We start from the raw sequence: 24,554 nt of genomic DNA on the forward strand, positions 1-24,554 counted from the left end.
AACAAACGGTAGAAATGGTTACAAGGAAATGATAGGGGAGGTTCCCTAGTGGGCTAAGCCGATATGGCGGCTTGGTGGACAAAGGGAAGTGGGTGTGGACTGAGAAGGGCGGGAAAAACAAAAGAGTCACTACACAGTTGATAATTATTTTAACGGAAATGCTAATCCTTTGCACATGAACGCTCACTCATTCTGGAATATTTGCAATCAATATATATTTACGCTCAGTGTGTCGTCGTGATCTCTGTTGGAATCGTCCGTCTTTCTGTTGGAGAGTTCATCCGAGCGTCTCTCTCTGCTTCCCTGAAGTCCTTCGTGGTTAGAATGGACACTTCAGAGTACCATTCAGAAATGTTCTTGTAGAATAGATGTTTCGGCGGTTGTCAGTCTTCGCATACCATAGTACATAATTTCTAGCTGCAGACTAGTAATTAGTATCTAAGATTGCTCTTCTTCTGTCAGGATCGATAGTCTCAGAGTTTAACCATTTCCCACCGTGTAGCCAATGCTCCACGTGGTATGGTTAGGAATTCATCAACCATTACAACCTTAGCTTAGACTGAGGTTTTTGTGGTCTCTACTCAAACCTTTGCCCCCTCAGCTGACCGAGGTACGCGTGATCTCAAGAGGATTGTTTCAGGTGGGGGTTTTATTCGTAACAGTGGAAAAGGGCTGTTCCATGAGCCAGATCAATGTCTGTGCTCACGGGGGCGGGCCAATGACTTAGTTAAACTTTAAAGGGAATACAATTCTCTCACATTAATATCATTACATCATTTCACAAATAGTTTCATCTTTACTCATTCATTTTATACAATAATTAGACGCAAACCTCATAATGGAGGCACCTGTATAAACAAAGTTACGGTAATGTTGCTGTATTGTCTTTAATGAGGTCACAAACATGAAACAAAACGGACCGGGTCGCAGCTGGCTTCTCCACCGACCGTTTACACATTCTCCAAAACATGGATATTGTTCAGCTCTCAAGTTCTGTGATTTAGAAGAAGTTCCTTAGTTCTACTGTGAAACTCTCTCTATACTGCATGGCCAGGAGGAGAGAGCGTCTCCTCCAGGAATTTACGACCTGAGATAACAGAACCTGAGTGTAAGAGGGAGAGAAATGGGGTTGCCAAGCTCTATACCCAGAAAGGGCCACGTCATGACACTATGTAAATCCCGCCCCAGGCCTACACCAAAATTCTCTCAAACATCTTCTTTGGAGGCTTGAACAAACCGGAGGCAGCGTTCATTGTCCGTTTGGGACTTTAACAAAAGTAATTTGAGGTCCATCCCAGTTACTATCTTCACATTTACTGTCCAACTCGTCGGAACTCTATAGTTGACCACTGCTACACACCTTTTGGACAACGTCAGCAAATCAAAGGAGCTGATTGTGGACTTCAGGAGGAACCAGGTTGGGCACGCCCCGCCATCTTCATCAACGGGGCCGCTGGGGAGACGGTCAAAAACTTCAAGGTCCTCGATGTACACATCCCTGATGAGCTGCAATGGTCAAACCACAGGGACACTGTGGTGAAGAAGGCACGGCAGAGACTCTTCAACCTCAGGAGAGGGAAGAATTGCGGCATGTCTCCTAAGGCCCTCACAGTGTTCTACAGGAACACCATCGAGAGCATACTGTCGGGCTGCATCATGGCCTAGTAAGGCAACTCCACCGCCACTCAGTGGTGGTTCTAGCTTGTATGGCTCCCTGGGGGAACATTCTGCACTAACTGTCATTTTTATTCAGACATTTGGAACGACACAAATATATAATCATAACATTTAAAACGATATAAATATAAAAATACAAAAAGGTAACAAAGACAAATAAATAATCATAACATTTAAAACTATAAAAAATATATATACGTAAATAAGACTCATAAATATTAAAAAGAAGTAACAAAGACAAAATAGAAACAAATTTGTGTTGATTTGGCACTCGAGCATCAATACATTACCCATCCCCCAACACTATCAACCAAGAGTTAAGACTACATTACCCATCCCCCAACACTGTCAACCAAGAGTCAAGACTACATTACCCATCCCCCAACACTATCAACCAAGAGTCAAGACTAAACCAGTTCACCTTGGTGGTGTGTAGACTGGTTTAATATTATTCTTAACGACTTCGCACATACCAGAAAATAATGCAGCAATATGTCTGTGAAACCATATATTCACAGTTTTATGAAGGAATTCTGGTTTATTTGGTAGCATTTCATAGTGTGACTGATTTTACTAATTGCGTTAGTATTGTACAAAGTTAGAGGTGCGCTATTTGATAGAATTCCCCGCTCCCCCTACCTCGGACTTCCAGTGGGGAAGTAAACCTACCCCCGCCCCCCTACCTCGGACTTCCAGTGGGGAAGTCAACCTACCCCCGCCCCCCTACCTCGGGCTTCCAGTGGGGAAGTCAACCTACCCCCGCCCCCTACCTCGGGCTTCCAGTGGGGAAGTCAACCTACCCCCGCCCCCCTACCTCGGGCTTCCAGTGGGGAAGTCAACCTACCCCCGCCCCCTACCTCGGGCTTCCAGTGGGGAAGTCAACCTACCCCCGCCCCCCTACCTCGGACTTCCAGTGGGGAAGTCAACCTACCCCCGCCCCCCTACCTCGGGCTTCCAGTGGGGAAGTCAACCTACCCCCGCCCCTACCTCGGGCTTCCAGTGGGGAAGTCAACCTACCCCCGCCCCCCTACCTCGGGCTTCCAGTGGGGAAGTCAACCTACCCCCGCCCCCTACCTCGGGCTTCCAGTGGGGAAGTCAACCTACCCCCGCCCCCCTACCTCGGACTTCCAGTGGGGAAGTCAACCTACCCCCGCTCCCCCTACCTCGGACTTCCAGTGGGGAAGTCAACCTACCCCCGCTCCCCCTACCTCGGACTTTCAGTGGGGAAGTCAACCTACCCCCGCTCCCCCTACCTCGGACTTCCAGTGGGGAAGTCAACCTACCCCCGCCTCCCTCTCCATCTCGTACTTCCAGTGGGGAAGTCAACCTACCCCCGCCCCCCTCCCATCTCGTACTTCTGAGTGGGAGACCTTCCCATGCAGTAGCCTGCCTAGCACACAAACTAGAATCAGGGCGCCCACTCCGACAAGGTTAATTGACCCACAGTCCCGCACGGTGACATGATATCGTTGACGTGACGTGCAAATGAGTGATGCAAAGGTCACCATTACGATAATTTTTTGGTGCGGACCGCCCCGGGCAGGATGCCGCCCTGGACGGCTGCCCTTGTCGCCTATAGCTAAATCCGCCAGTGCTGCCGCTGACCGCAAGGCGTTACAGAGGGTGGTACGCTCAGCCGAATGCACCATTGGCTGCACACTACATGCCCTCCATGACACCTACAACACCAGGTGTCGCAGGAAGGCCAAGAAGTTCATCAAGGACCTCATCCACGCAAGCCACTGCCTGTTCTCCTCGCTTCCATCACGCAGACACAGGTACTGTAGGAGTATCATGGCAAAAACTGTCGGACTGGCCAATTGCTTCTACCTCCAGACCTTCAGGCTGCTGACTAGCCCCCCACCCGCCCCAACCCCTTGTCTCATTCTCGATTCATTATTGTCTAATTCACTTCTCTCTTTTTTGTTTTACGTGCACTGTTGGAGACCGGAGCATAAGAATATCACTGTACCCTGTGATTACATCTGCGCATCACACCTGTGCATGTGACTACTAAACTCATCTAATCTAATAACTGTGATTACTAAAATAAAGTCTCACTGTTAATAGCTTATAGTTGATTATCTTCATCGACTTCAGTAACTGTCTACCTTCATCTTTGATGGTCCTCCAGTCTAGCTCCATGGATGGTCCTCCTGTCTAGCTCCATCATGGATGGTCCTCCTGTCTACCTCCATCATGGATGGTCCTCCTGTCTAGCTCCATCATGAATTGTCCTCCTGTCTAGCTCCATCATGATTTGTCATCCAGTCTACCTCCATAATGGATGGTCCTCCTGTCTAGCTACATCATGGATGGTCTTCCTGTCTAGCTACTTCATGAATGGTCCTCCTGTCTAGCTCCATCATGGATGGTCTTCCTGTCTGGCTACATCATGAATGGTCCTCCTGTCTGGCTACATCATGGATGGTCCTCCTGTCTAGCTCCATCATGAATGGTCCTCCTGTCTAGCTCCATCATGGATGGTCATCCTGTCTAGCTCCATCATGGATGGTCCTCCTGTCTAGCTCCATCATGGATGGTCCTCCTGTCTAGCTCCATCATGGATTGTCCTCCAGTCTAGCTACATCATGGATGGTCTTCCTGTCTAGCTACATCATAAATGGTCCTCCTGTCTAGCTACATCATAAATGGTCCTCCTGTCTAGCTCCATCATGAATGGTCCTCCTGTCTAGCTCCATCATGGATGGTCATCCTGTCTAGCTCCATGGATGGTCCTCCTGTCTAGCTCCATCATGGATTGTCCTCCAGTCTAGCTACATCATGGATGGTCTTCCTGTCTAGCTACATCATAAATGGTCTTCCTGTCTAGCTACATCATGAATGGTCCTCCTGTCTAGCTCCATCATGAATGGTCCTCCTGTCTAGCTCCATCATGGATGGTCCTCCTGTCTAGCTCCATCATGAATGGTCATCCTGTCTAGCTCCATGGATGGTCCTCCTGTCTAGCTCCATCATGGATTGTCCTCCAGTCTAGCTACATCATGGATGGTCCTCCTGTCTAGCTACATCATAAATGGTCCTCCTGTCTAGCTCCATCATGGATGGTCCTCCTGTCTAGCTACATCATGAATGGTCCTCCTGTCTAGCTCCATCATGGATGGTCCTCCTGTCTAGCTCCATCATGAATGGTCCTCCTGTCTAGCTCCATCATGGATGGTCCTCCTGTCTAGTTCCATCATGGATGGTCCTCCTGTCTAGCTCCATCATGAATGGTCCTCCTGTCTAGTTCCATCATGAATGGTCCTCCTGTCTAGCTCCATCATGAATGGTCCTCCTGTCTAGCTCCATCATGGATGGTCCTCCTGTCTAGCTCCATCATGGATGGTCCTCCTGTCTAGCTCCATGGATGGTCCTCCTGTCTAGCTCCATCATGGATGGTCCTCCTGTCTAGCTCCATCATGAATGGTCATCCTGTCTAGCTCCATGGATGGTCCTCCTGTCTAGCTCCATCATGGATTGTCCTCCAGTCTAGCTACATCATGGATGGTCTTCCTGTCTAGCTACATCATAAATGGTCCTCCTGTCTAGCTCCATCATAAATGGTCCTCCTGTCTAGTTCCATCATGGATGGTCCTCCTGTCTAGCTCCATCATGGATGGTCCTCCTGTCTAGCTCCATGGATGGTCCTCCTGTCTAGTTCCATCATAAATGGTCCTCCTGTCTAGCTCCATAATGGATGGTCCTCCTGTCTAGTTCCATCATGGATGGTCCTCCTGTCTAGCTACATCATGGATGGTCTTCCTGTCTAGCTACATCATAAATGGTCCTCCTGTCTAGCTCCATCATAAATGGTCCTCCTGTCTAGTTCCATCATGGATGGTCCTCCTGTCTAGCTACATCATAAATGGTCCTCCTGTCTAGTTCCATCATGGATGGTCATCCTGTCTAGCTCCATCATGGATGGTCCTCCTGTCTAGCTCCACCATGGATGGTCCTCCTGTCTAGCTACATCATGAATGGTCCTCCTGTCTAGCTCCATCATGGATGGTCCTCCTGTCTAGTTCCATCATGGATGGTCCTCCTGTCTAGCTCCATCATGGATGGTCATCCTGTCTAGCTCCATGGATGGTCCTCCTGTCTAGCTCCATCATGGATTGTCCTCCAGTCTACCTCCATAATGGATGGTCTTCCTGTCTAGCTACATCATAAATGGTCCTCCTGTCTAGCTCCATCATGAATGGTCCTCCTGTCTAGCTCCATCATGGATGGTCCTCCTGTCTAGCTCCATCATGAATGGTCCTCCTGTCTAGCTCCATCATGGATGGTCCTCCTGTCTAGTTCATTCATGGATGGTCATCCTGTCTAGCTCCATCATGAATGGTCCTCCTGTCTAGCTACACCATGGATGGTCCTCCTGTCTAGCTCCATCATGAATGGTCCTCCTGTCTAGCTCCATCATGGATGGTCCTCCTGTCTAGCTCCATCATGAATGGTCCTCCTGTCTAGCTCCATCATAAATGGTCCTCCTGTCTAGCTCCATCATGAATGGTCCTCCTGTCTAGCTCCATCATGAATGGTCCTCCTGTCTAGCTCCATCATGGATGGTCCTCCTGTCTAGTTCATTCATGGATGGTCATCCTGTCTAGCTCCATCATGAATGGTCCTCCTGTCTAGCTCCATCATTGATGTTCAACTAGGTTTGTTATCAAAGCCTATACACTATATATGTCTATGGATCAAGCTGGTAAAAGAGATATGCTTTTATGTCTATGACACCAATTAGTAACAATTACCCTGTTGGCTTATTATTTCATAATAATCAAATATAGTTAGTTTTGGTGTGTGTGACGTGACTACCTTTGTGTGTGTGTGCATGTGTTTTACTATTAATAATAGTAAACAAACAAAAAATTGGACCAACTGGGCGAGGTCAAATGCTATTTCTAGGGGGTTTAAGGTTAAGGTTATAATTAGGGTTAGAATTACGTTACAGGTTAGGGTTAGGAGCTAGGGTTAGTTTTAGGGTTAAGGTTAGGTTTTTGAGTTAAGGTTAGGGTTAGGGTAAGGGTAGGAGTACGGGGCAGGGTTAGGGTTAGGGGTTAGGCAAAAGAGGATTTTGAATGGGACTGAATTGTGCATCCTCACAAGGTTAGCTGTACAAGACTGTGTGTGTGTGTGTGTGTGTGTGTGTGTGTGTGTGTGTGTGTGTGTGTGTGTGTGTGTGTGTGTGTGTGTATGTGTATGTGTGTGTGTGTGTGTGTGTGTGTGTGTGTGTGTGTGTGCCTGCACGTTAGACTGCCTGCCTATGTGTATGTTGTGCTCACCTGGATTCCTGTATAAGTGTGATAATCCTAGGTGGCATGCTGTAACTGTGATAGGATGTGTGGTTCCTGCCAAGTCCTTATCACTGACCCTACCAGATGGGCTCTGGTCCAGGACACTAGCGTTAAAACAGCTGGCCCCCTATTTCCTATTGGTCCTAAGGGCTCTGGTCAAAGGGAAACGGGGGATACCTAGTCAGTTGTACAGCTGAATGCATTCAACTGAAATGTGTCTTTTGCATTTAACCCAAACCCCTCTGAATAGTGCACTATGTAGGGAATAGGGTGCCATTTAAATGGTGTGGCTGTTAAACAAGTTGAGGAGGAGACTAAATTACTTGGCGCTACCTCAGATTGTAAACAGTCTTGGTCAAAACATATAGATTCAATGGTTGTAAAGATGGGGAGAGATCTGTCTGTTGTAAAGAGACGCACTGGTTTTTTTTGATACCACACTCCACAAAGCAAGCCTTCAGGCTCTAGTTTTATCTTGTCTTGATTATTGTCCAGTCATATGGACCTAGTTCAGCTGCAGCTGGCCCAGAACAGAGCGCCACGTTTTGCTCTTAATTGTAATCAGAGGGCTGATATAAATACTATGCATGCCAGTCTCTCTTGGCTGAGAGTTGAGGAGAGAATGACTGCATCACTTCTTCTTTTTATAAGAAACATGAATCTTTTGAAAATCCCTAATTGTTTGCGTAGTCAACTTACACACAGCTCTGACACACACACTTATCCCACCAGACATGCCACCAGGGGTCTTTTCACAATCCCCAAATCCAGAACAAATTCAAGAAAACGTACAGTATTATATAGAGCCATTATTGCATGGGACTTCCTTCCATCTCATATTGTTCAAATAAACAGCAAACCTGGTTTCAAAAAAACAGATAAAGCAACACCTCACAGCACAATGCCTCTCCCCTATTGGACCTGGATAGTTTGTGTGTATGTGTTGATATGTACAGTAGTGTACCTTTTAAAAAATGATGTAGTTCTGTACTTGAGCTGTTTTTGTCTATTAACGTTCTGTATTAATGTTTCATGTTCTGTGTGGACCCCAGGAAGAGTAGCTGCTGCTTTTGCAACAGCTAATAAGGATCTTAATAAAATACCAGAAATATCTAATACCGTTTGTGACGCCTCTGCTCCAGGACATCAGACCTGTCTATAACCTACCTCCATACTGACAATAATTCAATGGACTTTATGCATTCTGGAGGAACTGGCCTTTCAGGAAAATGAGCTTATTTTTCTGTCCGTGTTTTGTTCTAATAATCGACAGAGGTAGGCAATGACTACACACCTTCAACATGTATTTTACTGCCTACGAACGGAACTCACGTATAAACTTACATAGGCTGTTTCATAGAAACTCATAATGTAGGCCAGGAATTATGTCTCCTGACTGACTGACTGACTGATGCAGGTTAGCCAGGCCTGCTGTCTCCTGACTGACTGACTGATGCTGGTTGACTTAGGTTAGCCAGGCCTGCTGTCTCCTGACTGACTGACTGACTGATGCTGGTTGACTTAGGTTAGCCAGGCCTGCTGTCTCCTGACTGACTGACTGATGCTGGTTGACACAGGTTAGCCAGGCCTGCTGTCTCCTGACTGACTGACTGATGCTGGTTGATGCAGGTTAGCCAGGCCTGCTGTCTCCTGACTGACTGACTAATGCTGGTTGATGCAGGTTAGCCAGGCCTGCTGTCTCCTGACTGACTGATGCAGGTTAACCAGGCCTGCTGTCTCCTGACTGACTGACTGATGATGGTTGATGCAGGTTAGCCAGGCCTGCTGTCTCCTGACTGACTGACTGATGCTGGTTGATGCAGGTTAGCCAGGCCTGCTGTCTCCTGACTGACTGACTGATGCTGGTTGACACAGGTTAGCCAGGCATGCTGTCTTCTGACTGATGCTGGTTGATGCTGGTTGATGCTGGTTGATGCTGGTTAGCCAGGCCTGCTGTCTCCTGACTGACTGACTGATGCTGGTTGATGCAGGTTAGCCAAGCCTGCTGTCTCCTGACTGACTGACTGATGCTGGTTGATGCAGGTTAGCCAGGCCTGCTGTCTCCTGACTGACTGACTGATAATGGTTGATGCAGGTTAGAAGGCAATTGTGTTTCTAAATGAGTGCCTTATTTGTTGAAGTACGTTTAGTGTTTCTGTTTTTATTTATTTGTCTCTCTCTCTCTCTCTCTCTCTCTCTCTCTCTCTCTCTCTCTCTCTCTCTCTCTCTCTCTCTCTCTCTCTCTCTCTCTCTCTCTCTCTCTCTCTTTCTCATTCTCATTCTCATTCTCATTCTCATTCTCATTCTCATTCTCATTCTCTCTCTCTCTCTCTCTCTCTCTCTCTCTCTCTCTCTCTCTCTCTCTCTCTCTTTCTCATTCTCTCTCTCTCTCTCTCTCTCTTTCTCATTCTCTCTCTCTCTCTCCCCCCTCTCTCTCTCTCTCTCTCTCTCTCTCTCTTTCTCTCTCTCTTTCAATTCAATTCAATTCAAGGGGCTTTATTGGCATGGGAAACATGTGTTAACATTGCCAAAGCAAGTGAGGTAGATAATATACAAAAGTGAAATAAACAATAAAAATTAACAGTAAACATTACACATACAGAAGTTTCAAAACAATAAAGACATTACAAATGTCATATTATATAGATACAATGTACAAATGGTTAAAGTACACAAGGGAAAATAAATAAGCATAAATATGGGTTGTATTTACAATGGTGTTTGTTCTTCACTGGTTGCCCTTTTCTTGTGGCAACAGGTCACAAATCTTGCTGCTGTGATGGCACACTGTGGAATTTCACCCAGTAGATATGGGAGTTTATCAAAATTGGATTTGTTTTCGAATTCTTTGTGGATCTGTGTGATCTGAGGGAAATATGTCTCTCTAATATGGTCATACATTGGGCAGGAGGTTAGGAAGTGCAGCTCAGTTTCCACCTCATTTTGTGGGCAGTGTGCACATAGCCTGTCTTCTCTTGAGAGCCATGTCTGCCTACGGCGGCCTTTCTCAATAGCAAGGCTATGCTCACTGAGTCTGTACATAGTCAAAGCTTTCCTTAAGTTTGGGTCAGTCACAGTTGTCAGGTATTCTGCCACTGTGTACTCTCTGTTTAGGGCCAAATAGCATTCTAGTTTGCTCAGTTTTTTTGTTAGTTCTTTCCAATGTGTCAAGTAATTAATCTTTCTCTCTCTCTCTCTCTCTCTCTCTCTCTCTCTCTCTCTCTCTCTCTCTCTCTCTCTCTCTCTCTCTCTCTCTCTCTCTCTCTCTCTCTCTCTCTTTCTCTTTCTCTCTCTCTCTCTCTCTCTCTCTCTTTCTCTCTCTCTCTCTCATTCTCTCTCACCTCCTATAGAAACACAAGGTGGACTTGTTCTACAAGTTGCGTCACGTGATGAATGAGCTGTTTGACCTTCGGAGACAGATGCTGTCTGGTCACCTGACCCAGGATCAGTTCAGAGATGTCAAGAAACACATCACAGTCCGCCTGGACTGGGGCAACGAGTGAGTTCACTTACCATCATGTACCCTTCTGTTATACTGTAGTGACTGTAGGTCATACTGTAGTGACTTGGTAATACTGTAGTGACTGTAGGTAATACTGTAGGTAATACTGTAGTGACTGTAGGTAATACTGTAGATAATACTGTAGTGACTGTAGGTAATACTGTAGTGACTGTAGGTAATACTGTAGTGACTGTAGGTAATACTGTAGTGACTGTAGGTAATACTGTAGTGACTGTAGGTAATACTGTAGTGACTGTAGGTAATACTGTAGTGAATGTAGGTAATAAATCAAATCAAATCAAATTTTATTTGTCACATACACATGGTTAGCAGATGTTAATGCGAGTGTAGCGAAATGCTTGTGCTTCTAGTTCCGACAATGCAGTAATAACCAACAAGTAATCTAACCTAACAATTCCACAACTACTACCTTATACACACAAGTGTAAAGGGATAAAGAATATGTACATAAAGATATATGAATGAGTGATGGTACAGAACGGCATAGGCAAGATGCAGTAGATGGTATAGAGTACAGTATATACATATGAGATGAGTAATGTAGGGTATGTAAACATAAAGTGGCATAGTTTAAAGTGGCTAGTGATACATGTATTACATAAAGATGGCAAGATGCAGTAGATGATATAGAGTACAGTATATACATATACATATGAGATGAGTAATGTATGGTATGTAAACATTATATTAAGTGGCATTGTTTAAAGTGGCTAGTGATACATTTTTACATAATTTCCATCAATTCCAATTATTAAAGTGGCTGGAGTTGAGTCAGTATGTTGGCAGCGGCCGCTAAATGTTAGTGGTGGCTGTTTAACAGTCTGATGGCCTTGAGATAGAAGCTGTTTGTCAGTCTCTCGGTCCCTGCTTTGATGCACCTGTACTGACCTCGCCTTCTGGATGATAGCGGGGTGAACAGGCAGTGGCTTGGGTGGTTGTTGTCCTTGATGATCTTTATGGCCTTCCTGTGACATCGGGTGGTGTAGGTGTCCTGGAGGGCAGGTAGTTTGCCCCCGGTGATGCGTTGTGCAGACCTCACTACCCTCTGGAGAGCCTTACGGTTGTGGGCGGAGCAGTTGCCGTACCAGGCGGTGATACAGCCCGACAGGATGCTCTCGATTGTGCATCTGTAGAAGTTTGTGAGTGCTTTTGGTGACAAGCCGAATTTCTTCAGCCTCCTGAGGTTGAAGAGGCGCTGCTGCGCCTTCTTCACAACGCTGTCTGTGTGGGTGGACCAATTCAGTTTGTCCGTGATGTGTACACCGAGGAACTTAAAACTTTCCACCTTCTCCACTACTGTCCCGTCGATGTGGATAGGGGGGTGCTCCCTCTGCTGTTTCCTGAAGTCCACAATCATCTCCTTTGTTTTGTTGACGTTGAGTGTGAGGTTATTTTTCTGACACCACACTCCGAGGGCCCTCACCTCCTCCCTGTAGGCCGTCTCGTCGTTGTTGGTAATCAAGCCTACCACTGTAGTGTCATCCGCAAACTTGATGATTGAGTTGGAGGCGTGCATGGCCACGCAGTCGTGGGTGAACAGGGAGTACAGGAGAGGGCTCAGAACGCACCCTTGTGGGGCCCCAGTGTTGAGGATCAGCGGGGTGGAGATGTTGTTACCTACCCTCACCACCTGGGGGCGGCCCGTCAGGAAGTCCAGGACCCAGTTGCACAGGGCGGGGTCGAGACCCAGGGTCTCGAGCTTGATGACGAGTTTGGAGGGTACTATGGTGTTAAATGCTGAGCTGTAGTCGATGAACAGCATTCTCACATAGGTATTCCTCTTGTCCAGATGGGTTACGGCAGTGTGCAGTGTGGTTGCGATTGCGTGGTCTGTGGACCTATTGGGTCGGTAAGCAAATTGGAGTGGGTCTAGGGTGTCCGGTAGGGTGGAGGTGATATGGTCCTTGACTAGTCTCTCAAAGCACTTCATGATGACGGAAGTGAGTGCTACGGGGCGGTAGTCGTTTAGCTCAGTTACCTTAGCTTTCTTGGGAACAGGAACAATGGTGGCCCTCTTGAAGCATGTGGGAACAGCAGACTGGGATAAGGATTGATTGAATATGTCCGTAAACACACCAGCCAGCTGGTCTGCGCATGCTCTGAGGACGCGGCTGGGAATGCCGTCTGGGCCTGCAGCCTTGCGAGGGTTAACACGTTTAAATGTTTTACTCACCTCGGCTGCAGTGAAGGAGAGCCCGCAGGTTTTTGTAGCGGGCCGTGTCAGTGGCACTGTATTGTCCTCAAAGCGAGCAAAAAAGTTATTTAGTCTGTCTGGGAGCAAGACATCCTGGTCCGCGACGGGGCTGGTTTTCTTTTTGTAATCCGTGATTGACTGTAGACCCTGCCACATACCTCTTGTGTCTGAGCTGTTGAATTGCGACTCTATTTTGTCTCTATACTGGGACTTAGCTTGTTTGATTGCCTTGCGGAGAGAATAGCTACACTGTTTGTATTCGGTCATGTTTCCGGTCACCTTTCCCTGGTTAAAAGCAGTGGTTCGCGCTTTCAGTTTCACGCGAATGCTGCCGTCAATCCACGGTTTCTGGTTTGGGAATGTTTTAATCGTTGCTGTGGGTACGACATCGTCAATGCACTTTCTAATGAACTCGCTCACCGAATCAGCGTATTCGTCAATATTGTTGTTCGAAGCAATGCGGAATATATTCCAATCCGCGTGATCGAAGCAGTCTTGAAGCGTGGAATCAGATTGGTCGGACCAGCGTTGAACAGACCTGAGCGAGGGAGCTTGTTGTTTTAGTTTCTGTTTATAGGCTGGAAGCAACAAAATGGAGTCGTGGTCAGCTTTTCCGAAAGGAGGGCGGGGGAGGGCCTTATATGCGTCGCGGAAGTTAGTATAACAATGATCCAAGGTTTTACCAGCCCTGGTAGCACAATCGATATGCTGATAGAATTTAGGGAGTTTTGTTTTCAGATTAGCCTTGTTAAAATCCCCAGCTACGATGAATGCAGCCTCAGGGTGTGTGGTTTCCAGTTTACAAAGAGTCAGATAAAGTTTGTTCAGGGCCATCGATGTGTCTGCTTGGGGGGGAATATATACGGCTGTGATTATAATCGAAGAGAATTCCCTTGGTAGATAATGCGGTCGACATTTGATTGTGAGGAATTCTAGATCAGGTGAACAGAATGACTTGAGTTCCTGTATGTTGTTATGATCACACCACGTCTCGTTAATCATAAGGCATACACCCCCGCCCCTCTTCTTACCAGAAAGATGTATGTTTCTGTCGGCGCGATGCGTGAAGAAACCAGCTGGCTGCACCGACTCCGTTAGCGTCTCTTGAGTTAGCCATGTTTCCGTGAAGCAGAGAACGTTACAATCTCTGATGTCTCTCTGGAATGTTACCCTTGCTCGGATTTCATCAACCTTATTGTCAAGAGACTGGACATTGGCGAGTAGTATGCTAGGGAGTGGAGCGCGATGTGCCCGTCTCCGAAGCCTGACCAGGAGACCGCTACGTTTGCCCCTTTCACGGCGTCGCATAGGGTCGCCGGCTGGGATCAGATCCATTGTATTGGGTGGAAGGCAAAACACTGGATCCGTTTCGGGAAAGTCATATTCCTGGTTGTAACGGTGGTGAGTTGACGTTGCTCTTATATTCAGTAGTTCCTCCCGACTGTATGTAATGAAACCTAAGATTACCTGGGGTACCAATGTAAGGAATAACACATAAAAAAACAAAATACTGCATATTTTCCAAGGAACGCGAAGCGAGGCGACCATCTCGGTCGGCGCCGGAAGTAGATCTGTAGATCTGTAGGTAATGCTGTAGTGACTGTAGGTAATACTGTAGTGACTGTAGGTATAACTGTAGGTAATACTGTAGTGACTGTAGGTAATACTGTAGTGACTGTAGGTAATGCTGTAGTGACTGTAGGTAATACTGTAGGTAATAATGTAGTGACTGTAGGTAATGCTGTAGTGACTGTAGGTAATACTGTAGTGACTGTAGGTAATGCTGTAGTGACTGTAGGTAATGCTGTAGTGACTGTAGGCAATACTGTAGGTAATACTGTAGTGACTGTAGGTAATGATGTAGGGACTGTAGGTAATACTGTAGGTAATGCTGTAGTGACTGTAGGTAATGCTGTAGTGCCTGTAGGTAATACTGTAGTGACTGTAGGTAATACTGTAGTGACTGTAGGTAATGCTGTAGTGACTGTAGGTAATGCTGTAGTGACTGTAGGTAATACTGTAGTGACTGTAGGTAATACTGTAGTGACTGTAGGTAATACTGTAGGTAATACTGTAGTGACTGTAGGTAATACTGTAGTGACTGTAGGTAATGCTGTAGTGACTGTAGGTAATGATGTAGTGACTGTAGGTAATGCTGTAGTGACTGTAGGCAATACTGTAGGTAATACTGTAGTGACTGTAGGTAATACTGTAGTGACTGTAGGTAACACTGTAGTGACTGTAGGCAATACTGTAGGTAATACTGTAGTGACTGTAGGTAATACTGTAGTGACTGTAGGCAATACTGTAGGTAATACTGTAGAGACTGTAGGTAATAATGTAGGCAATGCTGTAATGACTGTAGGTAACACTGTGGTGACTGTGGGTAATAGTGTGGTGACTGTAGGTAATACTGTAGTGACTGTAGGTAATGCTGTAGTGACTGTAGGTAACACTGTGGTGACTGTGGGTAATACTGTAGTGACTGTATGAACTGGGTGGTACATCAGACCGTATACCACTGGTATGCCAAAACATTTATTTATACTGCTCTTATTACGTTGGTAACCAATTTATAGTAGCAATAAGGCACCTCAGGGGGTTGGTGTATCCAGGCACTCTGCATTGCGTCGTGCTTAAGAACAGCCCTTAACCGTGGTATATTGGCCATATACCACACCCCCTCGGGCCTTATTGCTTAAGTGACTGTAGGTAATACTGTAGTGACTGTAGGTAATAATGTAGGTAATACTGTAGTGACTGTAGATAATGCTATAGTGACTGTAGGTAATAATGTAGGTAATACTGTAGTGACTGTAGGTAATACTGTAGGTAATACTGTAGTGACTGTAGGTAATACTGTAATGACTGTAGGTAATACTGTAGGTAATACTGTGAGACTGTATGTAATATTGTAGGGACTGTAGGTAATACTGTAGTGACTGTAGGTAATACTGTAGGTAATACTGTAGAGACTGTAGCTAATACTGTAGGTAATACTGTAGAGACTGTAGGTAATACTGTAGGTAATACTGTAGTGACTGTAGGTAATACTGTAGGTAATACTGTAGTGACTGTAGGTAATACTGTAGTGACTGTAGGTAATACTGTAGTGACTGTAGGTAATACTGTAGTGACTGTAGGTAATACTGTAGTGACTGTAGGTAATACTGTAGTGACTGTATGCAATACTGTAGGTAATACTGTAGTGACTGTATGTAATACTGTATGTAACACTGTAGTGACTGTAGGTAATACTGTAGTGACTGTATGTTATACTGTAGTGACTGTAGGCAATACTGTAGTGACTGTAGGTAATAATGTAGGTAATGTAGGTAATAATGTGGAGACTGTAGGTAATACTGTAGGTAATGCTGTAGTGACTGTAGGTAATACTGTAGGTAATACTGTAGTGACTGTAGGTAATACTGTAGGTAATACTGTAGTGACTGTAGGTAATACTGTAGGTAATACTGTAGTGACTGTAGGTGATACTGTAGGTAATACTGTAGTGACTGTAGGTGATACTGTAGGTAATACTGTAGTGACTGTAGGTAATACTGTAGGTAATACTGTAGTGACTGTAGGTAATACTGTAGGTAATACTGTAGTGACTGTAGGTAATACTGTAGGTAATACTGTAGTGACTGTAGGTGATACTGTAGGTAATACTGTAGTGACTGTAGGTAATGCTGTAGTGACTGTAGGTAATACTGTAGTGACTGTAGGTAATACTGTAGGTAATACTGTAGTGACTGTAGGTAATGCTGTAGGTAATACTGTAGTGACTGTAGGTAATACTGTAGGTAATACTGTAGTGACTGTAGGTAATACTGTGGGTAATACTGTAGTGACTGTAGGTAATACTGTGGGTAATACTGTAGTGACTGTAGGTAATACTGTAGGTAATACTGTAGTGACTGTAGGTAATACTGTAGGTAATACTGTAGTGACTGTAGGTAATGCTGTAGGTAATACTGTAGTGACTGTAGGTAATGCTGTAGGTAATACTGTAGTGACTGTAGGTAATACTGTAGGTAATACTGTAGTGACTGTAGGTAATACTGTAGGTAATATTCAACACTCACTACACACTCAATACATACTCATTACACACTCACTACACACTCATTATGTATTGAGTGTGTATTGAGTATGTGTTGAGTGTGTAGTGAGTGTGTATTGAGTGTTTAGTGAGTGTAGTGACTGAGTGAGTGTGTAGTGAGTGTGCACACACACACACACACACACACACACACACACACACACACACACACACACACACACACACACACACACACACACACACGAGGTAATGTCAACAGCCAGCTTGGCACTCATTGTTGGTCTTGGCTGGGGAAATCTCCATAAGCCTCTTTGGTATCCTCACAGACAAAATGCTGTTAAAGGCATGTTTACTACGAAAATCCCCCTGGCTTATCTGTCTGGTTTCTCAGAAAAGAAAGGCCCCTATTTGTTATTTGTCAGCTCACTTTGAAAACCTACAGTGGCAGACATCTATAGCAATGCTCTCAATTACTAGCAGACCCTCTGTTTATTTACAAGATAACTACACGAATGGATGTAAACAGTGGTATCAATTATTCTGTTAATTTTATTTATTAATTTCTTTGGTGGGGGGGGGGGGTATATCAGTTTCAGTAGACTACCCTGCCATACCTACCCTGATTGGCGTTAACTAACGGACAACAAAACTTATACTGCTACATACAGCTATTTTCGCTCACATCTACGGTACCTGTAGTTAATTAATTATACATACAGTACCAGTCAAACGTTTGGACACACCTACTCATACAAGGGTTTTTCTTTCATTTGACTATTTTCTACATTGTAGAATAATAGTGAAGACATCAAAACTATGAAATAACACATATGGAATCATGTAGTAACCAGAAAAGTGTTAAATAAATCAAAATATATTTGATATTCTTTAAAGTATCCACCTTTTCCCTTGATTCCAGCTTTGCACAATCTTGCATTCTCTCAACAAACTTCACCTGGAATGCTTCTCCAACAGTCTTGAAGTAGTTCCCACGTATGCTGAGCACTTGTTGGCTGCTTTTCTTTCACTCTGTGGTCCAACTCATCCCAAACCATCTCAATTGGGTTGAGGTCGGGTGATTGTGGGGGCCAGGTCATCTGATGCAGCACACCATCACTCTCCTTATTGGTCAAATAGCCCTTACACAGCCTGGAGGTGTGTCGTGTCATTGTCCTGTTGAAAAACAGATGACAGTCCCACTAAGCGCAAACCAGATGGGATGGCGTATCGCTGCAGAATGCTGTGGTAGCCATGCTGGTTAAGTGTGCCTTGAGTTCTAAATAAATCACTGACAGTGTCACCAGCAAAGCTCCCCCACACCATCACACCTCCTCCTCCATGCTTCACGGTGGGAACCACACATGCGGAGATCATCCGTTCACCTACTCTGTGTCTCACAAAGACACACATTTGGACTCATCAGACCAAAGGACAAATTTCCACCGGTCTAATGTCCATTGCTCGTGTTTCTTGGCCCAAGCAAGTCTCTTCTTCTTATTGGTGTCCTTTAGTAGTGGTTTCTTTGCAGCAATTCATACATGAAGGCCTGATTCACGCAGTCTCCTCTGGACAGTTGATGTTGAGATGTGTCTGTTACTTGAACTCTGAGGCATTTATTTGAGCTGCAATCTGAGGTGCAGTTAACTCTAATTAATTTATCCTCTGCAGCAGAGGTAACTCTGGGTCTTCCTTTCCTGTGGCGGTCCTCATGAGAGACAGTTTCATCATAGCGATTGACTGACCTTCATGTCTTAAAGTAATGATGGGCTGTTGTTTCTCTTTGCTTATTTGAGCTGTTCTTGCCATAGTAGGAATTTGGTATTTTACCAAATAGGGCTATCTTCTGTATACCACCCCTACATTGTCACAACACAACTGATTGGCTCAAACGTTTATCATGGCACACCTGTTAATTGAAATGCATTCCAGGTGACTACCTTATGATGCTGGTCATACTGTTATCATATAGTAGACGTTACGTTATGACATTGTATTGTTCACTGCTGCATCACTGTACCAATGTTCTGAATGTATGGGAAAGCTGGACAGCTATGAACATTGTCACAAAGTAGCATAACATGTTCTCTCTCTCTCTCTCTCTCTCTCTCTCTCTCTCTCTCTCTCTCTCTCTCTCTCTCTCTCTCACTCTCACTCTCACTCTCACTCTCACTCTCACTCTCACTCTCTCTCTCTCTCTCTCTATCTATCTATCTATCTCTCTCGCTCTCGCTCTCGCTCTCGCTCTCGGTCTCGGTCTCGGTCTCTGTCTCTCTCTACTCAACAGACACCTAGGCCTGGATCTCGTACCCAGGAAGGAGTTTGAGATGGTGGATGCAGAACAGATCAGCGTCTCAGACTTATACAAAATGGTAGGTACCACTGACCACTGTAGAGACGTATACAAAATGCTAGGTACCACTGACCACTGTAGAGACGTATACAAAATGGTTGGTACCACTGACCACTGTAGAGACGTATACAAAATGCTAGGTACCACTGACCACTGTAGAGACGTATACAAAATGGTTGGTACCACTGACCACTGTAGAGACGTATACAAAATGGTTGGTACCACTGACCACTGTAGAGACGTATACAAAATGCTAGGTACTGACCACTGTAGAGACGTATACAAAATGCTAGGTACCACTGACCACTGTAGAGACGTATACAAAATGCTAGGTACCACTGACCACTGTAGAGACGTATACAAAATGCTAGGTACCACTGACCACTGTAGAGACGTATACAAAATGCTAGGTACTGACCACTGTAGAGACGTATACAAAATGCTAGGTACCACTGACCACTGTAGAGACGTATACAAAATGCTAGGTACCACTGACCACTGTAGAGACGTATACAAAATGCTAGGAACCACTGACCACTGTAGAGACGTATACAAAATGGTTGGTACCACTGACCACTGTAGAGACGTATACAAAATGCTAGGTACTGACCACTGTAGAGACGTATACAAAATGCTAGGTACCACTGACCACTGTAGAGACGTATACAAAATGGTTGGTACCACTGACCACTGTAGAGACGTATACAAAATGGTTGGTACCACTGACCACTGTAGAGACGTATACAAAATGCTAGGTACCACTGACCACTGTAGAGACGTATACAAAATGGTTGGTACCACTGACCACTGTAGAGACGTATACAAAATGCTAGGTACTGACCACTGTAGAGACGTATACAAAATGCTAGGTACCACTGACCACTGTAGAGACGTATACAAAATGCTAGGTACCACTGACCACTGTAGAGACGTATACAAAATGCTAGGTACTGACCACTGTAGAGACGTATACAAAATGCTAGGTACTGACCACTGTAGAGACGTATACAAAATGCTAGGTACCACTGACCACTGTAGAGACGTATACAAAATGCTAGGTACTGACCACTGTAGAGACGTATACAAAATGCTAGGTACCACTGACCACTGTAGAGACGTATACAAAATGGTTGGTACCACTGACCACTGTAGAGACGTATACAAAATGCTAGGTACCACTGACCACTGTAGAGACGTATACAAAATGCTAGGTACCACTGACCACTGTAGAGACGTATACAAAATGCTAGGTACCACTGACCACTGTAGAGACGTATACAAAATGCTAGGTACCACTGACCACTGTAGAGACGTATACAAAATGCTAGGTACCACTGACCACTGTAGAGACGTATACAAAATGCTAGGTACCACTGACCACTGTACGGTAATATGTGGTAATTTTTTCCTACTAACTTAGTTGAATTCACGAACTAAGTCGCTTTGAATAAGAGCGTCTGCTAAATTAACAACATGTAAATGTTATACAGAATGCTAGGTACCGCTGGACAGACTGAGTGTTTATGTATCTTATTTTACCAGGTAAGTTAACTGAGAACACAACCACCTGGGGAATTGTTACAAGGGGAGAGGAGGGGGGATGAATGAGCCAATTGGAAACTAGGGATGATTAGGTGGCCATGATGGTGGTGGCCAGATGGGGACTTTATCCAGGACATTGGGGGGGGGGGGGGGGGGGGGTGTATGGTCAAACACGAGTCATGTCTGTTGTCGGTGTATGGAATATGCAGAAACCTGGCTGTGCTTAGAATTGTGATATTTAGTGTTCAAATGTGATGATTTGCACACGAATCTAAATTCAATGCAGCCATAACAACAACTAATCCAGAGCAGGTATCGTAAGCCTAGTGGTGGTGTCAGAGATCTTGCTTTGATAAATGACCGCTTGTTTTCATCACAGCAACAAAAATAAGCAAAGAGATGATTGCTTCTTTGTTTCAACATGTCAATCATTAAGCCAGCTGAATATCTGGAGCACAAACAACGTATTGGGAATGTAATGGGGAATAGCAATGGGGAATAGGGAATGGTGAATAGCAATGGGGAATAGGAATGGGGAATAGGGAATGGTAAATAGGGAATGGGGAATGGTGAATAGGAATGGGGAATAGGGAATGGTGAATAGGAATGGGGAATAGGGAATGGTGAATAGCAATGGGGAATAGGGAATGGTGAATAGGAATTGGGAATAGCAATGGGGAATAGGGAATGGTGAATATGAATGGGTAATGGGGAATGGTGAATAGCAATGGGGAATAGGGAATGGTGAATAGGAATGGGGAATAGGGATTGGTGAATAGCAATGGGGAATAGGGAATGGTGAATAGCAATGGGGAATAGGGAATGGTGAATAGGAATGGGGAATAGCAATGGGGAATAGGGAATGGTGAATATGAATGGGGAATAGGGAATGGTGAATAGCAATGGGGAATAGGGAATGGTGAATAGGAATGGGGATATGGAATGGTGAATAGCAATGGGGAATAGGGAATGGTGAATAGCAATGGGGAATAGGGATTGGTGAATAGGAATGGGGAATAGGGAATGGTGAATATGAATGGGGAATAGGGAATGGGGAATGGTGAATAGGAATGGGGAATGTTGAATATGAATGGTGAATAGGAATGGGGAATGGTGAATATGAATGGGGAATGGTGAATAGGAATGGGGAATGGTGAATAGGAATAGGGAATAGGAGGGATGCATTGCCAACATGATTAGGGTGTCTGATGAGAGTGTCTGGCGTGGCCTTGGCCCTGGCTCTGTGCTTGGTGTGTTAATGGGCAGTCAGCTTGGATCTCTCCAAGACAGGGTAGAGGTAGATGGCAGAGTGGCAGGTCTGACAGAGAGGGTAGATGGCAGAGTGGTAGGTCCTACAGAGAGGGTAGAGGTAGATGGCAGAGTGGTAGGTCCTACAGAGAGGGTAGATGTAGATGGCAGGGTGGCAGGTCCTACAGAGAGGGTAGATGGCAGAGTGGCAGGTCTGACAGAGAGGGTAGATGGCAGTGGGCAGAGTGGCAGGTCTGACAGAGAGGGTAGATGGCAGTGGGCAGAGTGGCAGGTCTGACAGAGAGGGTAGATGTAGATTGCAGAGTGGCAGGTCTGACAGAGAGGGTAGAGGTAGATGGCAGAGTGGTGGGTCTGACAGAGAGGGTAGATGGCAGAGTGGTGGGTCTGACAGAGAGGGTAGAGGTAGATGGCAGAGTGGCAGGTCTGACAGAGAGGGTAGATGGCAGAGTGGCAGGTCTGACAGAGAGGGTAGAGGTAGATGGCAGAGTGGCAGGTCTGACAGAGAGGGTAGATGGCAGAGTAGCAGGTCTGACAGAGAGGGTAGATGGCAGTGGGCAGAGTAGCAGGTCTGACAGAGAGGGTAGATGGCAGAGTGGCAGGTCTGACAGAGAGGGTAGATGGCAGAGTGGCAGGTCTGACAGAGAGGGTAGAGGTCAGAGGTGTTGGGTGTGAAGCTTCTCACCCTGGATCTCTCCCCTAATGGTAGAGGGTAGAGAGGGTAGGGAGGGAGGTAGAGGGAGGAAGGGTAGGGAGGGAGGTAGAGGGAGGGAGGGAGGGAGAGGGAGGGAGGTAGAGGGAGGAAGGGTAGGGAGGGAGGGAGGTAGAGGGAGGAAGGGTAGGGGGGAACACGGCAGGCAAGGAGTTGTTTGGCAGATGCAGTTCCTTCCGGATCTTTTCTCAACACTCTCAGAGAGACAGCCAGACACTCTTTGACTCTCTTTATATCAGTCTGGCTCTATGAAGACAGGATACATTTTTGACAGATAATACATTACCTATCCCCTGGGTTTATACCATACTGACATTGTTCAACACACTACTATGAACTGTTGTTTTAAAGTCTTGTACTGCCTCATACCCACAATGCTCCACTGTTCTCCACAGACAGCCATGGCAGCCAACCACAGCTTAGTTCTGCTGAAACTAGACACATTACTAACTGAGGATGTCTCTCTCTCTCTCTCTCTCTCTCTCTCTCTCTCTCTCTCTCTCTCTCTCTCTCTGTCTCTCTCTATGCCTCTCTCTCTCTCTCTCTCTCTCTCTCTCTCTCTCTCTCTCTCTCTCTCTCTCTCTCTCTCTCTCTCTCTCTCTGCCTCTCTCTCTCTGTCTCTCTCTCTCTGTCTGTCTCTATCTCTCTCTCTCTGCCTCTCTCTCTCTCTCTCTCTCTGCATCTCTCTCTGCCTCTCTCTCTCTCTATCTCTCCCTCTCTGCCTCTCTCTCTCTGCCTCTCCCTGTATCTCTCTCTCTCTCTCTCTGTCTCTGTCTCTGTCTCTGTCTCTCTCCGTCTCCGTCTCTCTCTCTCTCTCTCTCTCTCTCTCTCTCTCTCTCTCTCTCTGCCTCTCTCTCTTTCTATCTCTCTCTCTCGTTGCTGCAGCATCTGTCCAGCAGACACAGTGTCCAGCAAAGCACAACCCAGGTACAGCATTACTCTCAGCAGTTGCTTTCTATCACACACTGTCAGTACTGCATGACGATTACCATCACAATGTGGAACTTTTGTTTAATAAACCAACGTTTATTGTTCATCAGATATGAAGTGGATTATTATCACGTCTCATGATATTATACCGACTCTCAGTTAACCCTACTCATGATGATGACGACCCAGCATGGCCGACAGTAGACCTAACCTCCAGGGCTGCGTGTCTCATCCCCAACAGGGTGACAGTGTGCGTCGGGGTCACGGTGTAGAGCCCTGTCGTATCCCCGTCCCTCACCACCTGTTCATCAGCCTAAAGAGCTTCACCTACAACACCTTGGGCGAAGATACAGACATCTTCTTCTCTCTCTACGACCTCAGGGAGGGGAATCACATCAGGTAAATACAGGCTACTATAATGCTAATGGTTTGGGTCTGTTTAACATGGGAGAAGACACACAGACATCTTCTTCTCTCTCTACGACCTCAGGGAGGGGAATCACATCAGGTAAATACAGGCTACTATAATGCTAATGGTTTGGGTCTGTTTAACATGGGAGAAGACACACAGACATCTTCTTCTCTCTCTACGACCTCAGGGAGGGGAATCACATCAGGTAAAGACAGGCTACTATAATGCTAATGGTTTGGGTCTGTTTAACGGGAGAAGACACAGAGACATCTCCTTCTCTCTCTACGACCTGTTTCTAGGTGTGTGACGTAGCTGGTTTGATAAACTACCATTAGGCTTTAGCTCTGCGGGCTAACACAGCAAGCATATCAGGTGGGGGGATTGCTACAGTTTCTACAGTAGTGTGCTAAAATGTTAATGGATGGGGCTTATTTTTAACCTTTCTTTATTTAACCTTTATTTATTTAACTAGGCAAGTCAGTTAAGAACAAATTCATATTTACAGTGACTGCCTACACCGGCCAATTGTGCACAGCCCTATGGGACTCCCCAATCACGGCCGGTTGTGATACAGCCTGGATT

The 24,554-nt window shown here is 45.6% G+C and overlaps 1 protein-coding gene across 1 annotated transcript in view; it reads left to right on the plus strand.

Annotated features, from left to right (window-relative positions):
- The window catches only part of LOC120036313 (dedicator of cytokinesis protein 3-like), a 296,634-nt gene that overhangs the window by 93,536 nt on the left and 178,544 nt on the right, over positions 1–24,554 (plus strand). Inside the window, exons 6-9 of the mRNA XM_038982785.1 lie at positions 10,328–10,476; positions 19,045–19,129; positions 23,516–23,557; positions 23,802–23,959. Coding sequence (XP_038838713.1) covers positions 10,328–10,476; positions 19,045–19,129; positions 23,516–23,557; positions 23,802–23,959 — 434 coding nt within the window. The remainder of the gene's footprint in view (positions 1–10,327; positions 10,477–19,044; positions 19,130–23,515; positions 23,558–23,801; positions 23,960–24,554) is intronic.

The sequence above is a fragment of the Salvelinus namaycush genome, unplaced genomic scaffold (assembly GCF_016432855.1).
Source record: "Salvelinus namaycush isolate Seneca unplaced genomic scaffold, SaNama_1.0 Scaffold13, whole genome shotgun sequence".
NCBI lineage: Eukaryota > Metazoa > Chordata > Actinopteri > Salmoniformes > Salmonidae > Salvelinus > Salvelinus namaycush.